This window comes from Chelmon rostratus, chromosome 18 (genome assembly GCF_017976325.1).
Source record: "Chelmon rostratus isolate fCheRos1 chromosome 18, fCheRos1.pri, whole genome shotgun sequence".
NCBI lineage: Eukaryota > Metazoa > Chordata > Actinopteri > Chaetodontiformes > Chaetodontidae > Chelmon > Chelmon rostratus.
The window spans coordinates 10241560-10258463 of NC_055675.1; the positions used below are offsets into that span (position 1 = coordinate 10241560).

Here is a 16904-nt window from a genome sequence, read left to right on the forward strand (position 1 = left end):
TGGCCATTACAACAGGGCCTTTTAAGGGGGGGCACAGGCCCCGACATGACACCCAGATCCCTTTTATGTCCTGATTGTTTGATTGGTGAGAAAAGCCAGGGATATGTTTCCTGTCATGACACCTCTTGGGGCTTTAGCAGCAGACCAGAGCCTAATGAGGGTGCCATATTTCAGTCTATATGAATGAAACTTAGATGAAACTTAAACGTAATCAAGGGTGACCACCTTCTGTTTGCAGTTAATACGCCAGTGTTCCAGTGTGTCAAAATTGTTGTGTTTTTTCTGTGAAACCAATGTGAAATTGTGAAGCCGAACAGCTAAATAGAGCTTCTCAAGCGTAAGACCTGCACTGTATCACCGGAGTAAGTCGTTTTTGCAGTCCTCCATTCTCAGATCTAATGACCTCAAAGCGTCCCTCTAAATCCTCCTGTCCCCTCCGAGGATCGCGGGAGCGGGCCGCCTTCACCTCTCCATCACCTGTTCTCTCTTTTAGCCTAAATGCCTGTGACCCTTGACCTTCCTGCTCCATTGCTCCACCACGCGGGACCAGGCTCGCTGCAACAGCTGTGTCAACCTCAGCCCTGGCAACTGGTGTGCCCAGGGAAGGACACCGAGTGGCATTAATGTCAGACCCCGTAATGAGTCAGCAACATGGCACCGTCAGGATCAAGCGCTTCACTTTTACATGCTGCTTTCTCATTGAAGCATCCTTCACCAGTTTCAGATTTTAGCTTTTACTTTGTCATGCTGTGGGATTTTTTTCTCTTACATGCTGCATTGCCCTCTGTTTTAGTCCACATAATACCTCAAATCTACAGTATCTCTGACAATTTATCCTTTTTATTCACTGTTAAAAACTTTGCGAATACGTTGAGATGTTATTCGTGAACTTTACCTCACTTTCTAACATCTCAAAGCATATTTTCAGTCCTACTTTCACAGAATAATGTAAAAACAACTCCATTAAATCAAAATTAATGTGACTTAGATCAGAAGTTATATGTGAGTTTTGCTCTCCACCTCCTGCAGAGAGCTTCCTTTGTAAAACAGGGGGTTAATCTATGAGGTTGTCCCATACTGTGCATGTGCTGGTCTGGTGTCAGCTGCCAGTTTATTTATACCAATAGAAATCCATGCTATCCACTGTTAAAGAAACTGCTCTGGGGACTGACCCCAAGCCTAACTTCTACCTGCTGTCCTGAGGGAAATTGTTTCCTCGTGCCAGGAGAAGCGCGTTGTGACCTCCCCAGAAGCGACGGGACACTGGCAGCAGAGTGGACGGGTATGACAGAGGGGAACAAAGTGATTAGCAAACGGGGGCCCCGGTATGTGAACACAGGTTAAAAATAACCCCACTGACCCAATTTGTAGATAACATGCAGCACAAGCGCCGAACTCCTGCGCCGTCTTCTTCCCTTTTTGGCTTAATTGTTCTTCAAAAAAAGGAGTGAAATCTCACCCTGAACCTCTCACACACTCACACTCTCACATCAGACGATAAGCATGTTTTGTGAGGGTTTTTTTTTTTTTTTAATGGGATTCGTTGGATCTATAAATGATCAGCAGGGTGATTGGGTTGGATGGACTGGAACTCACATTAATCAAACAGAAGAGGGGTTGACAGATTAAAAAAAGAAAAAAAAGACAGAGTAAGATGAGATCTTTTGCATGATGCGTGACACATGATGAAAGAGAAGCAGATGATTCGGCGAGAGCCCGCTTGCTGGCAAACCCTCGGCCCGCGAGCCGGTGTGCCACGGCGATCAGCTGTCCGTCAAGAGGAACAGCAGGATTATGGTTTGTGCCTTAACCATTGTGTCCGGTGTGAGCGGCCGAGAATCCGCTCAACAATGAAAGTTATCTGATATTCCCAGCTCCCAGATATATCTGGCAAGGCCTTGGCGCATAGCTGACATTAGTGGAAATGTTGCATTTGTGATACACCCTGGCCGGGGGCCATGGGAAATATTGAACAACTGTCGAATTTAGACAACATCCTGTGGCGGAGGAAAACGGGAGCTACAAAGATGCGATGGGGTGGCTATTTGTGGAAGGCGAGTGCCTCGAAAATAGCGAGACTATTAGGTTTCAATATAAGCCCCCCTCTCTGAGCTCGAGCTTTCTGTGAATGAGGCCCGGGTTCCTATCACGCCCAGCCCCGGCGCTGATTTTAGAACACAGGTGTTGACCTTAGTGGAGCGGCTTGTGCTTGCAGCAGAGGAAAATGAACCCCCGAGCTGGAGCCTGTTTGCCTCTTCAGTATTGGCCACTCTGTGATCACACAGATGCTTGAAAACAGTCATATAAGGATCTACAGATTCTTTATGATCACTTAGGAGATGATCAGAGCGAGCATGATGGGACAAATCTGATCCTCATTGGCTAAAAGGTTGATGAAAGCTGATGAGAAACCCTTGAATTGGCTGATCACTCTTTGAGCTCGACCATTTCTCTTGATTTTTCCCTTCCCATAAACGCAGCTTATGTTACATTCAGTGTTTTGTAAGTGTCATGGCGGCAGGGTGGTCACCTTGTGGCCGTGCCTGAGAATTTATTGCTTAGTTTTATGGTCCAGACCCATATAACTTATTCACACTCCTCACATGTCATTGACTTCGCTTCATTAACAGAGGTTTACATTACACTTTATCAAATTATTTACCACATTTGGTTGACCGTGTTTCTGCGGCTTCCTCTCAAAGGCAGTCGCCTCAAGACATCATCATGTCATCACACAGAAATGGCTTTTGTCAGAGGCCACTGAGCGCTTTGACAACGGCGAGCGTCACTTTTTCCTACGCTGTAAACGATACAAAGAAACCGGAGTGAAGCGCGGAAACCAAACAGGGATGAAACTCAACCTTGGCTTCAGCTGTGACTCGAGGCTGGTGTAACTGCTGTTCTGACTGTACCCCCAAACCCAATAAAACACGCCCATCGGGCAGTTGCTTCCTTGTTTCCCTGAATCCCTCTCTTTTCCTTTTTTTTTCCTCCAAAAAGGAGCCATTGACATTCGGTGTAAAATAGAGGCAGGGTTGGGTGGGGGCCGAGCGGAGGAACGGCAGGGGTGTAGGGTGTCTCGAGCCCAGTGTGAACAGCTGAGAGGTGTGATTTCACAGGCTGGCTCCCCCCTGTCAGGGCCCTGATTGGGCCGGACAGGAGGCGCAGGAGAGGCCCGGGCTTCTAAAGGACACCAACAGGTGGGAGGCCGCTTTGGAGGGGGGCGCTCCTGGCGGGATAGAAAAGGCCGATCTGCAAGGCCTGTAGTGGGCACATCCACAGGCCAGAAACGGAGGAGGATGGTTGATCGCAGGAGAGCTGAGGCGAACAGAGGAGAGGTGCAGGATGAGGCTGGGGAATGGCTTACAGGAGGCTGGGGAGGGTAGTGTGAGTGGTGGCTGGTCTCAGAGTGTTTTTGGTCGTAGTGCTCCACATCTCTGCCTTGTGAGTAGCTTTTCTTTTCTGCCGGCTCATGTAAAAGGTTAAATGGGCTTTACAATGACAAGCTTTTCCCTTGAGTCAAAAGTCTCCTAGATTCAGAGGTTGCATGCGAGTGAAATCAGGCGCCAAACCAGCTGTTAAACGCCTGCTGTAGGTTTTACGATAGAGCGAGCACGCCGTGGCAGAGGCTGACACCTCTGTCAGGTGAGGGGGAAGCCGAGGTGTGACACAGGAAAGAATCAGGAGCCATCACGGTCTAATCAAAGTAGAAGGGCAAGTCTTTCTACTGGCCATTTGCTTCGTGGCTGCTTGACACAGCAGTGGTTAGATATATGAAGGAGGTCGCCGTCAGACAGTGTAGGAGACGCCGGCTGAGCCCCAGCATGGCCTCGAGCTCAATTCCAGCTACCCGCCATGAGAAAAACCACCAGAGGAGACACAGCACATTCAATAAAGGTGAGTCAAAACATTTTTAATGCATTCGAGCTCAGTTTTGTGTCCAATGTGTGTTCTCTTAACACTTCTTTCTCATCATTTCTGTTCCTGAAAGTGTTTTCACACAGTCGCTGGGCTCCAAATAACTTGGCATGGCACAGTGTTTAGGAAAGAGCGCAGATTTTGACCCTTGTGTGCTGGACGTCAGAATTCGCCGCGCCCTCCAGAGTTATTTAAACACAACAGAGTTCAGCACGCTGGCATCACCCATCAAAGGGCTGCAGGGCCCGGTGCTCAGCAGTGCTGATCTCTAACACGAGGGCTGCGTGGGACGGTTTCTTTCAGCCGCACTTTAAAAAACGAAAATCAAAAATGAAGCTTCCCCCTCTGTCAAACCCGAGCCTTGAATTTCTAACAAGCCTGTGGCGCAGATGCCCCAAGCCGCCATCACGTGTCCTTCCTCGCCCGCTCTGTCACAGTTAACCATTGTTAAGCCGGGTCGCTCCCGCTACTCTGCAACTGCGGCTGTGAAAGGGTGCTTTGTGTCCGAGGAGCGGTGAATCCAGTTGTTGCCCCTTGTGAGGACATGCTTCCTTATATCCCCATATTAATACACCACTTATGGAATGTAAGGAAGTGTGTGGTTTCAAGGGGACTTGAGCGCCGACCGCACTGGGACGACTAGTTTTAGTCTTTAAGAGTCTGTAAAGATGGAACTTCATTCTGCACAAAATTGTTTGAGAGTGTCTTTGTTTTATGAGGTGGTGGGAGGGAGGGGTGTCAGTGTGTGTGTGTGTGTGTGGGGAAGGACAACAGGTGAAAGGCCTGTTCCCTCTCCTTCAGCTCAGGCACGTGTGCAGTTAGTGTTACTCCTGGGGAGCCGCTGATCGGGTCTCAGGGACATTTTTGAAAAAATTCCTGCCCTGCCCCAACGGCTGACAGTCAAGGAGGATTGACAGACCACAGCTGTCACCCATTATAGCAACCGCAGGGCTCTCAAAAAAGGAAGAGGGGAGGGCGGGCAGGGATGTGGAGCTGTCACTGAGGGCGAAGGTTTGCTCCTGTAGGCCGGATTTGGAAGGAAGTAGGGCCATGTCGCTGGCTGTCAGGTTTCCCAGACCTCTAAATAGGAACTATCTGCTTGGTAACATGGAGCGTTCTGTGCTGTAACTATGCAGGTTATGTCAGGAGTGGTGATCATTTTCTCTCTCTCTGTTCCATCAGGTAAGACTGAAGAGGACGCGACGCCCGCCGACGACCCGCCATCTATTTCCGCTCTTTCCCCTCTCTCATTTCCTCCTGTGTCCTCTACCTCTGTAACCTTCCCCCCTCCGCCCTCCTCCTCACTGCACGCCGCCCCCCCCTGCTCTCTCTCGCTCTGCCTCTTGCAGCTGAAGCAACACGCCTTGCTGTGGCTGGTCAAACGGAACCAAGTCAGGTGTTTCTGTGAGGTTTGGTCCCCTTCAACCAGCTACTGCGTCGTGAATTCAGTCAGCAGACCCCAGCGTGGAATCAAAGGCACAGTGGCTGCAAACGCTGCAAACGTTAGAGGTGGTAGTCTGTTGATAATCATTGATTGTTGCTTTTCTTCAGTCGTTTGGTCTTGGTGGTTTCCTGTATGACGATGGATGTTAATAAAGGATTGCTGGCAACATGCAGTGGTGAATCAAGCATTTCTTCTGAATATCTGAAATTAAAAAGAATGTATATAATTGTAAATTCCCAATTTAAACTGGGTTTTTCTTTTTCTTTATTTACTCATAGAATAGTATAAAATGTGTAATTTTAAAAATTCTGCTTGTATCTGAGTATAATTTTGATAACTGTACAATGAGTAGTAATTATGGACAGTTAGATGACAACACTTGAATAATAAGCCCCCACCAAAAAGTCAAACTTGACCACTTCGAATAGAGATGAGACTCAATAAGACTTGTTAACTGTAATAATGATTAGGTTATGATGACTTGTGTCCACCCTGTAAGAGGCGCAGCCTGTAGTCTTTGTCGTATCTCCCTCACTACATGAATATTTACCCTTTTTTTTATTTACAAAAACGAAACCTTGAATCAGTTTACTAAAACAAACTATTTGTAAATGTCTTGGCTGACCAATGCAGTGTGCATATGAAGCCTTTTGCAGATGTGTCCCTCATTACATAAACGTGATCGAACACACGAGAAGCACACACAGAAAACATAAAAAATTACTTTGGCTGTCGTTATCACCACACATGCACTCTAGAACAGATGTTTCGTGTTCTTTCTGCCCATTCGTTTGATGGTTTGTTTAATTTTCATTAGGGGACAGACCACAGGATTCAGACCTGTGGACAGCATCCATGATTCCTACAATAATAATAATTATGTTCTGTGATGTTTTGTGTTTTTGGTGAAAACATACCACGGGATTTTTGCTAGAGGAGGACAGTCTGGATATGTCAATTTAAAGAGACTGTCCTGATGGTATATAAAGTCCCACTTTCGATACCCATATTTTACCCACATTCATTTATTCTAAAGGGAGTGGCAAGGATGTCGGCAAATCCCCCAAAATATAAATGAAAAGAAGAGAATCTTTAATATAGGTTATGCTTCCATATGTTACTCAGACAGCATGTTATGTCATTTGTAGCCTAGCTCTCAAAATGGTAATCATGACAGAAAATGAATGGCTGCATATTTGATATTGAAATCACAAAAGAATGACTGAGTTTGCCAAATTTCAATTTGTAGGCTGAAAGGGTGCTGGAAGCTATAAAAACATGCATAGGCATTCAATCAACAATGGGGGTGAAATAGGTTCAGGGGTAATCTATTCTAAAATTATTATGTCACCACGAATTGCTTGGAGCACAGTGGCAGCCCCGTCACTCTGACACCTCTCCAACTAATGCATGTCTAGAGGTCCTGTGTGTGTGTGTGTGTGTGTGTGTGTGTGTGTGTGTGTGTGTGTGTGTGTGTGTGTGCGTGTGTGTGTGCAGTAGCATACGACTAGGTATGATGCAGGAAAATGAGCAGAAATCTTCAATAGATGTGGATGAAAGTATAAGGCATTAAAATAAGAAGTAAAGCTGTACTGAAAGTGTGTTGAATGGTGTCATCCCAGATTGAGATGTAATGTACAGCAAAACCTTTATAACGAACAGCCGTTCATAACAAAATAATTAATGAGAAGAAACTAAGTGAAAGCTAATTGAATCATTTCGATTTAAAGCCACTGGAACAGAGGCGATAGTAGTAGTACGTTCTTCCATAAGGGGGCGATATACATTTTCCGAGGTGGTAGTTTCTGCAGCGGCGGAGGAAGTGAAGGAGCATCGTAAACATGGCTGACAGTGGAGAGACAGGTGAGTCGGGGAGTGTGAAACAGCTGGACTTTATCACTGTTTCCAGGTATTTTTGTGATTTTACCGTGGAGTGTAGCGACAGCATGTCTCGGTCTTGTAATTCGTGTTTTGCGGTGTTTGGGTTTGGTTTGTAGCAAAGTTAATTTCCTAATGCTAGTGTTGCTAACGTTAGCATCGCGAGCAAGTAAACGATGCCTGTCACTACAGAGCAGTCCTACGGCAGACATCGCGATGCTATTGCATCATATTTTCAAGTAGTTTTTTTTACATTCATGGAATAACCAAAATGTGTGTTTTAAGGTGTCACTGTGCCGTACAGATGATGGTAGCCGACCAGTCCTGTGACTGGTGTCGTTAGCATGAGGCAAACTTAGCAAGTCCAGTGGCATGTAGCCAGCTAACAGCATCGCCAAAACTGGAGAGCTGATAAACTGGTTAAATAAAGGCTGTTCTATCATTACTGCCCGTTATACAAACAAGAAAAGGGAACACAAGTGTGCGGTAAACTGATTAAATGATATCATAATCTTCTGGTTATTTTACAGAAGACGGTCCTGGCAGGAATGATGACATTGACCGAGCAAAGGTTTGTATGTTGTTGAATTTTGTCACAGTCTCATATAAGGCTGTTTAATTAAGGCTGGTAGTGTGATGTTTTTGTTGACCTCCCCTTCTTGACATAACAGAGGGAAGGCAAAGAGTTGACCAAAGAAGAGAAGCAACGGCTGAGGAAAGAGAAGAAACAGCAGAAGAAGAGCAAAGAGAAGGCTTCACAGGATGGCGAGAAAGAAAAGAAGCCTGTCAGGGCAGCTTCTCCAGCTCCCCAGCCCCCTACGCAACCCACAACACAGAAAGGTGCATGTTGTATGGACAGCATGTTGGATACATGGAAGTGTCACATAAGGCACATTTGTATTAAGCTGATAATTGATTACACCCAATTTTTGTCAAGAAAATGTCGTGTCTAACCGTGATCCATGACTGTCCCTCAGCTCCTTCAGCAGTGCCTGTCTCAGAAACTCCGGCCCTGGCAGACAAGCCGGCTAAGAGTAAAGCAGAGTTGAAAGCCGAGAGGCGAGCTCGGCAAGAGGCTGAGAGGGCCTCCAAACAGGGCAAGAAGACAGAGGTGGGACAGCAGGCTGCCACGGGCAAACCTAAAGCACCGCCTAGTGAGCTACAGCCAGGTACTGTCATATCCATATATGAGGTCAGCACAAGTAGCAACAATCTGAAGTTATTCAATATACATTCTGGGAGAGATTCACACTTTTCTTATGTTTTTAGTGGTGAAGAGGCTCCCAGAACATATCCAGGTGGACAACCCAGAGGTCTTAAAGAAACTGGCCAAGAAATTGGAAAGACAACAGGTTAGCTCCTTTTTATGTGTCATCTCTAAAAACCTAGAATCCTGAGAGTGTGCTTTTGTCTGATTCAAGACAGCTTGCCTTGACATGATGGGCATACCCTGTCAGTCACAAACGCTGTGAACACCCTATGTGTTGGCATTCTTGGTGAAATCTTGAGCACAGTTACTATACAGTCATTGTAAACACTTAAAAATCAGAAGATAAAGTTTATTGAGGCTTGTTGATGACTCTTCTCAATCTGAAATGACTAAAACTCATAACAAATTGCCTGGATCTTGGTTGATTTAATCAGGTACCTTTTGCAAATAACATCCTTTATGTTGTGTTTTATTATATAAGTTCTGAGTTATACTTTGTCATTACTCATTTTCTAATGTCTGTGTATTTACAACAAGGACAGGTCTGGAATTGTTGCCAATAATTCTAAAATACAGAGTGTTATAAAAGCAGCAGTGTGTTAATCATGTTCTATCACTGCAACCTCACATAACTGAGTCATAACCGCATGTGATTGTACCTAACATTTCTTTCAGACACCAGATTACAATGCTGCCACAAAGGTCAAGGTCTGACTTTCTTAAATGTGTGCCATTGACATTAATTCGTCTTAATATTGTTTTGTTTGCTAACCTGTGATCGTTATTGTACTGCAACACTGCTCATTAAATGAAAAGTTAAGCATGTAAACGTCCTGTTTGGTCCATTGAGACAGAGGAGGTGTGAAGGTGGGATGTGTTTGTTTGAGAAGTTGGTAACTTGTTTATTGCTTGTTTTTGTTCTTTGTGTTTATCTACAACTCTGAGCTGTGCAGGTTTATGGCTGCACGCCATACTGCTCTACTTGTGTTTGGAGACTGTTTACAACACAGTCATACATGATAAAGTCATGTATCCAGAGTTAAACAAGTGTCTGAATTTTGTTTGTTTGAAGCCTTTCATTAGTAATATAGGACTTTGGCTCTGTAGTGACCTTTGTTTCTCCTTGTGTTCCATTGAGTTTTACTCACAGCCGTAGCTGTTTATTGAATTATGCCTAGGCTGTGCTGTGTTTACTTCATGATTTAACGTCTGAATGACTGTGGTTTGATGACAGTGGACTGTAATCTGCTTTATTTCAGATCCCACTCCGGTCAGACTATGGTTACAAAGTCAGCCTGTTTTCTCATCTCCACCAGTACAGTCGCAAAGCCCCTCTAACACAGCAACTCGGGTAAACTAAAATAAAAAAAATACCATGTAAAACCAAGTAAAATACCATATAGTACAGTAGACCGTTTGTGTTGTCTGAGAATGGTTTGATTCATGTAGTGCAAATAATTTATTTTTATCTTTTAAGATTACTTTAAACCTCACTGACTGTAATTGACTGTTTTTTGTCTGTTGCAGCATTCCCTCCACCGTGATTCATCCTGCTATTGTTCAACTTGGTCTCCAGTATTCACAGGGCATTGTGGCCGGATCCAACGCTCGCTCTGTCGCCCTGCTGCATGCCTTCAAACAGGTACAGAGCACGGACCAGTGCTTTTGACTAACACAGCAACAGAAAAGCAAGGTTTTATTTCTCTAATTCTGTTTTTAATCAGGCATAATGGAAGTGCAAGATAACAGATATTGGACACAGCATGCGTAGCTTTAAGCTTGTTGTTGCAATGTTACTGTTCCGCAGTTGTGTAGTGGGGCCTGGAGAAGTGGGTATACTTAATTTAATCCCCAGTTTTTGCCTCCTAGCCCTAACAGCACTGATGTAGCATCACAAGGTTGTATGTAACTCTGAAAGCAGTTTGCTTCATGTTTACTATAATAGAATTAATTAAATATTCCGAAGGCTGTGTTTTGTTAAATTATTATTATAAAATAAACCAACAGGGTAGGTAGGCCACAGGCAAAGCCCCAGATAGAAACAACAGGTCGCTGGGAGGCCCTGGAGAAGGCGGGTTTTCAAAATAAAATGGGAGCTTTGCCTTTTCAAAATTTTCAAAATAAGCCTTTGTAACTTCTCTTTCTTTTCACACGCATTGCTTATAGGGCTTAGACCTCAGCTGATGGTTTGCCATTATTCCAAATAAAACACTTGAATGACATCTCAACCCCTTCTCCGTATACTTAAGCTCATTTAAGTCCCTACACTGTAATTCTCTTTGCAACACCCTTCATCGCCTGCACTATATTTTGCCAGCTTCATCCCTTTAGTGTTATTCCTACTCTTCATACCCCTTCAGCTGGTCCGTCTTACAAAGTTAAGACAGCATTGCTGTTCAGCTGCCAGCTATGTATATAGCTCAGCTCCCAGCTTTTCAAGCTCTGGGGTTTAGCTCCTGGCCGTCCATCCAGAAATGCAGCTCAGTGTCAGCTTTTGAGCAACCAGCTGCCTCACCACAGTTTATCCAGAAATTGCTTTCTCTAGTGTGAAGTTATCATCATTTTTTTCTTTTTTCTTTTTTTTTTTTAAATTCTTATTGTGGACCAATTTAAAGTAAAAAAAACTGAAATCAGTGTTTTTTCTTCTCCAGGTAATAAGGGACTATACCACACCTCCAAATGAAGAGCTATCTAGAGACTTGGTCAACAAGCTGAAACCTTATATCAGGTACAAAAGTGTCACAATTTTCATTATATATCATCAGTAGTTTATGATATTTGGTTTAAGTTTTAACTAACTTATTGTGTCACCTCACACAGTTAATAAAATGACTGTTAAATGCACAAAATGAATCTTTTTGCCTTCTTTTTCTTGCAGCTTTTTGAATCAATGTCGCCCTCTGTCAGCCAGCATGGGTAATGCAATCAAATACATCAAGAAAGAGATCTCCAATATTCCTAGTCAATGCAAAGAAGAAGAGGTTATTGTTGCCCTTGTTTTTCTCTTAATTTAGCCAGAGGTCAAAGACTTAACATGCTCTAGTTAAAATATTCCATGGATACAATAAGTTTAATGTTACTGATTTTCAGCTTCTTGCCCCCCTCATGCATTCTCTCTTTCTCTGTTTAGGCAAAGAGCAAACTGCTGAACTGTATTGAGTGCTACATTAATGAGAAGATCATCCTTGCTGCTAAAGCTATTGCCAAGTACTCCATAGAAAAGATCAGTGATGGAGATGTCATCCTAGTTTATGGATGGTAAGCCCCTTAAAGCTGACGAGCAGGAAAAAAAATCATTCAGCTCTTCCCTGTTGCCAAGCATCGCTTCAAGTTATTGCTTAATATCATGTTAAACACACTCTTATTTTCAAACCACTGCAACACTTTCTCTTCCCCTTTTCTTGTCTCACCCCTTATACTCCCACCTTCCTTCCACATTCTCTACGAACATCACCGCCTCTCATTTCCAGCTCGTCACTGGTCAACCACATCTTGTGCGAGGCCTTCGAGAAGGGCAGGAAGTTCCGCGTGATCGTGGTGGACAGCAGACCTCGACTGGAGGGCCGGGAGGCCCTGAGGCGCCTGGTCCAGAGAGGCATCAGCTGCACCTACGTCCTCATCTCGGCCGTCTCCTACATCCTTCCAGAGGTAATAGAGCTTAAGTAGAAAGAGCAAGGCATTAATATTTAGGAGTAGCCAATGGTTTCTGTTTAAAGCACGTTGAATGTTTTTGCTTTTGTGGATGTATCATAAAAATGCCTTGAATTTGGACTTTATAGGTGTCGAAGGTGTTCCTTGGTGCTCACGCTCTGCTGGCCAATGGTTACGTCATGTCTCGTGTGGGGACGTCACAGATAGCTCTGGTGGCCAAAGCCTTTAACGTGCCTGTACTGGTGTGTTGTGAGACCTACAAGTTTTGTGAGAGGGTGCAGACGGACTCCTTCGTGTCCAATGAACTAGGTATCAGAAAAATCGTTGGTGGCGACTTGATGGATTTGTTGAATTGTTACATAAATATGTGTCTGTTTCTCTAAAGTAACTTGATGTTTGATTTTGTCCCTTTAAATGCTCTGTGTTCATTTAAATTCCTTCAAAAAACGAATTATTAAAGACGTCAGAGTCATGTTCATCTTCGCCTGTCCTTTCCAGATGACCCCGATGACCTCATTGTGACCCGCAAAGGGAAGACCCAGCTGGAGCACTGGCAGGAAGTGCCCTCTCTCGGCCTGCTTAACCTGGTGTATGACGTGACACCGCCTGATTTCGTGGACCTAGTCATCACAGATCTGGGAATGATCCCGTGCACCTCGGTCCCTGTGGTGCTGCGAGTGAAAAACGTGGACCAGTGAACGACCTCGTGCCGGAGCCGAGAGGCTGTTTCTCTGAGTTTTGATGGGGGGAGTCTGTGTGCTTGAATGCTTGCACACAACACAAAACATCGTGCTGTTAGCATGCAATAAATATATATCTGAAATGGCATACGCTTTTTAAACAGAGTCCATGTGTGTTTTTTACGGTAGGATTGGATAATTACAGAGATTTGATGAGGGTAGTTCTGTCTTTTTTAATAGTGGGTATAGGCTAGATGTTTTAATAGATCTGTGTTATGAACTGTTTCTTAACAACAGAACATTTAATTGCCCATATTCAGAGCAGAACAATTCCACTGTGGTTCACAAAACACTCCCATAGGCAACCACAGCGTGCAATTTTAAACTAGCCAGAAATGGTTCCCTAATTACAGTTAGAGCTGCAGCATCTCAAGAGGCATTTTCTGGCTGGCATAAATTCTTCAGGCTGGTTTTCAATGAGCTGATCAATTGAACAGGATAAAGGAGAGTAAGACATTAACCAGGCAGTAAAACATTTTTTCCACAAAACCAGCACATTCCTCACATGCTTAAATTTTTGCTGAAATTCTTGTTTTTAACAAGGGGAAAACAAAACTTGGAATGAGCAACGTTTTATCGACAGCCACACTTTCTTTTTGTCCTCCACAGTATTCGTTTATTAGCTCAGACAACAGTTGATATTCAGTTTTAATATGCAACATGTCAGGACTGCTAATGACCTTGTATGTCTTTGCCAGCTAGATGACACACAAAAAGTGTTCAAAAGAACAAATGCATGTATGTGCATAATTTCATGGTCACTAAAACAAGCAATGCATGTATTGTTTTTTAATACTTCATAATAACCCTGAAGAAACATCAAAACAACTCGCCCTTCAACATCAAGACACTTCCAAAATCACCACATGTGACTGATGAGCAAAGGATACAAGGACACAAACTCTAGCAGTGCAAGTGTTCAGTAGGCACGCAACATTTTGAGTTTCATCTTGAAGTCGAAACAGGCAAGATGTGGCGACAGCAGGTGACAACTAAACATACATCAGTATTCACGTTGTAGTCTACGACGTGAATACTTCCGTGTGGCAGTCAGTGTAACTCTTCATAACAATATTAAAAGAACTTTAATAAAGATTTCATGAAGCTTAAAGCAAGAAGCTCAGTTAAACTTGTAGTTTGAAAGATTCCCATGATTCATACAGTGAACGACCTGTTTTTTTGCTCTGAATAATCTACATGTTCAACAATTGCCAACTGCTACAGATTTCCTCAAACATGCTTCAGCATATATAAACAGACATTCGGTGCGTGTTTGGCACAGGTACCAGTAAACAAATGTTCAGAATTCTCTTAAACACAATCTCTTCATTAATACCTTGTGTCAGTTGGCTACTTTTAAAAATATAATTAAAGTGTTGGCAGTGGGATTATTGTCAAAAAATAAAATAAAACAAGGAGCAACATGTGTTCAAATTCATTTTCTCTCTAAAACTGCCCTGTTGATTCATTTAAAAAAAAAGAGTCAGTACCAGTTAAAATGCAGCTGCCCCACAAAGATGTAAAAGAAAGTAAAGCATAATATTTAAAAGAAGCCTGGGGTCACCTCAGACTTTGTGTCAGCATTTTCCCTTTCAGAACAGTCAGCTTCAGCTCAGTAGATCATTGCAGGTAAAGAGGTCTTCTGCAGTCCAGCCTCAGAGTGACTTGGCTTTACGCCTCTGGGTGACCCACAGCAGGAAAGAGATCACAACCGTAGACGCCCCGAGAGGCCCGAACACCTTCAGAGCTGGGAACTCTCCCTGTTGACAAAGAAAATAAATGCATTACTTCAAATAATCGAGTGCACAAGCATTAAACTTAGTAATGAAGTACATAAATAAACAATGATCCAGATAAAGCTGCTCGCAGGACTGACCTCCCGAAGACACTTGTACCCATGATAGTTGTCAGCACAGCTGCACTCAAAGAAGCCGGGGCCGTAGGGGGCGCAGAGGGAGTTCTCCGGGCAGTTAATGGCTGAGGATTGTCAATAATTATGACATGAGCAGATGTCGTGCATTGCACCAGAAGGCTGCTGCACTTTTAGATTTTATGCATCACAATGGAAGATTATCAGAGGGGAACTTACACAGCTGTCCAGTCTGGTTGCACATATCTCTCTGGCCCTGACAAACACGACTTCCCTCTCTGACCTCCACTTTTTCCCAAGAAGCGTTGCCTCCTGGACAAACTATGTCCTGTGGCAGAATCCTACACACACAAAGATAGAGTTAGAAATAAGTAAAACTGACTTTCTATTCACAAGCAGCTGTCACAGTTCAGGTTTTAGTGTACTTACATGTAATTTAACTGAATAAATCCTTGAAACGTTGTGTCACTGACGTTTATGATCGGATTGAGTGAGAGGTCTCTGCAAAGTGAACAAAGTAAAGTAAAACACTTTTGGAAGGACAGACACAAGTGGTTCCATATTGAAATTAATAATAAAAAAGGAATGAGACATGTTCATACATTCCTTCTGCTGAATGTGCTCTAATTATACACTTGTGTGGGGTTAATTTGCTCCAAGGGATTGATCTCTGCCAGTCGGAAGGATTAATGATTTTATTTGCTGCTAAAGATAGAACCTTTTCCACAACTCCTGCTGCCTCGGAATATTTGCATTGATCTTATCAACACTGAGATCATTCTGAGGAATTGCCCGCACACGTTTCCCTACAGTAGTGATGATCACATGTCTTCTTCTTTGCCCATAAAAATACCAGCACAGAGTCACTAAGACAGGTCATCTGATATTTCGTCTGTACTCTGTATACTGTGTGTTGTGCAACAGGGTATAAAACTGTATTTACTGTATTGTACATACATCATTAATGCTGCTGACGCTCCCTGGAGATCGTCCAGGTGAGTAAGTGAACAATTGGACAGATCCAAGCTGACAAAAACAAAAGACCATGTTGAAACATTAACAAAACAAACTTAACATTATGAAGACCTGTCTTTTAAAAGTTAAACAGGTATACACATTGTAACTGATATTAAACAGGACAAATGTTACATGATTAGCACTGACAGCCTGAATACACAGTAGGAAGCTCTTTTTACATATACAAGTTGATAGCAAAGCAGAAGGTTTGCTCAACCCAAAGATATGTCACACTTTCAGAGCTCCTTCTGAGCTTCTATGAAAACAAATGCAGGTTGTAATTAGACAGCCAGACCACATGTATACAGGTTTATGAAGTAATTTAACAGTAAAATAAAACAGCAAAAGAAGAATACTGAAATAGTTCTAATTATCTTGGTTGCCAAATGAGGACACTTTTGTGTCTGTGCTCTCATATTGATTACTTGTCAAAAAAGCTACATTTCCTAATTATTATATTAAAAAATATAGATAAATATAAACAAGTGCAGGAAGGACTATATCATCTTTCCCTTCTATTTTTTTTTCACACTTAAGTCATTATTTACGTTTTTGCTCAGTATTTACTTATGGTGGTATTCTGTACAGTATATGTTAACTTTGACTTTTACCACATCTTATTATTCTTAGGTCTTTTAATAACATACAAAAGTTATAAAATTGTAACTCCTATATTTCCGGTAGACCATGAATGCAACAAATAAAGTCCTACCCGATGATGTGTTCAGGGTCGCTTGTGTTGTCATTTCTCAAGCAGCAGCGCCCGTCTATCCGGCCAGCGGACGAGGAGCAAAACTGGCCCACTGCGGTGCCATTTCGGACTGTACCACCGCAGAGCTTACATACCTGCGATTACAAATCATTACAACGGAATAAAAAGGTTCTAAGCGACAATATACCCAGTCATCATCGCGGGTACCTACAGCTACCGTACGTCGACCAAAACAAGCTGCTTTTCAATGATATGTGAATGCGATGTGTCATTAACTTACTCTAGTAAAGACTACAGCTGTTATATTGCCAAATCAGTCTTACCTGTAGCTCAGTCAGTTGGTAACTTGCGTAAAAACATAAATTAAAGATCAAAACAAGCACTACAGGTTTCAGCTGGCTGCACCCAGCTTTCATTTTCTTCGACTGAGGTCATATGATCATGCTGTAGCGGACATGTGACAG

General features: G+C 43.2%; 2 protein-coding genes across 2 annotated transcripts; one reads left to right on the forward strand and one right to left on the reverse strand.

Moving 5' to 3' along the window:
• Positions 1-7177: 7177 nt before the first annotated feature.
• On the forward strand, positions 7178-12927 carry eif2b4 (eukaryotic translation initiation factor 2B, subunit 4 delta). The gene is made up of 13 exons (XM_041958790.1): positions 7178-7225; positions 7771-7811; positions 7912-8080; positions 8218-8409; positions 8510-8592; positions 9710-9801; positions 9978-10092; positions 11102-11178; positions 11329-11431; positions 11581-11708; positions 11921-12098; positions 12230-12410; positions 12600-12927. The coding sequence occupies exons 1-13, from the start codon at positions 7204-7206 to the stop codon at positions 12797-12799; spliced, it is 1581 nt and encodes a 526-aa protein (XP_041814724.1). The 5' UTR covers positions 7178-7203; the 3' UTR covers positions 12800-12927.
• Positions 12928-13416: 489 nt separating this feature from the next.
• atraid (all-trans retinoic acid-induced differentiation factor) lies at positions 13417-16880 on the reverse strand. The gene is made up of 7 exons (XM_041958859.1): positions 16764-16880; positions 16441-16574; positions 15669-15737; positions 15141-15212; positions 14931-15052; positions 14718-14818; positions 13417-14601 (listed from the first exon to the last, which is right to left on the reverse strand). The coding sequence occupies exons 1-7, from the start codon at positions 16854-16856 to the stop codon at positions 14497-14499; spliced, it is 696 nt and encodes a 231-aa protein (XP_041814793.1). The 5' UTR covers positions 16857-16880; the 3' UTR covers positions 13417-14496.
• Between the last annotated feature and the right edge of the window lie 24 nt (positions 16881-16904).

Bases quoted from the DNA above. Each gene is read 5' to 3' on its own strand.
- atraid (XM_041958859.1), bottom strand. From the start codon at position 16,856: ATGAAAGCTGGGTGCAGCCAGCTGAAACCTGTAGTGCTTGTTTTGATC. The intron at 16,575-16,763 runs GTAAGACTGATT...TTGTAATCGCAG, and splicing joins ACCAACTGACTGAGCTACAG to GTATGTAAGCTCTGCGGTGG. The intron at 15,738-16,440 runs GTAGGACTTTAT...TGTTTTTGTCAG, and splicing joins GACCCTGAACACATCATCGG to CTTGGATCTGTCCAATTGTT.
- eif2b4 (XM_041958790.1), top strand. From the start codon at position 7,204: ATGGCTGACAGTGGAGAGACAG. The intron at 10,093-11,101 runs GTACAGAGCACG...TTTCTTCTCCAG, and splicing joins TGCTGCATGCCTTCAAACAG to GTAATAAGGGACTATACCAC. The intron at 11,432-11,580 runs GTTATTGTTGCC...TTCTCTGTTTAG, and splicing joins GTCAATGCAAAGAAGAAGAG to GCAAAGAGCAAACTGCTGAA.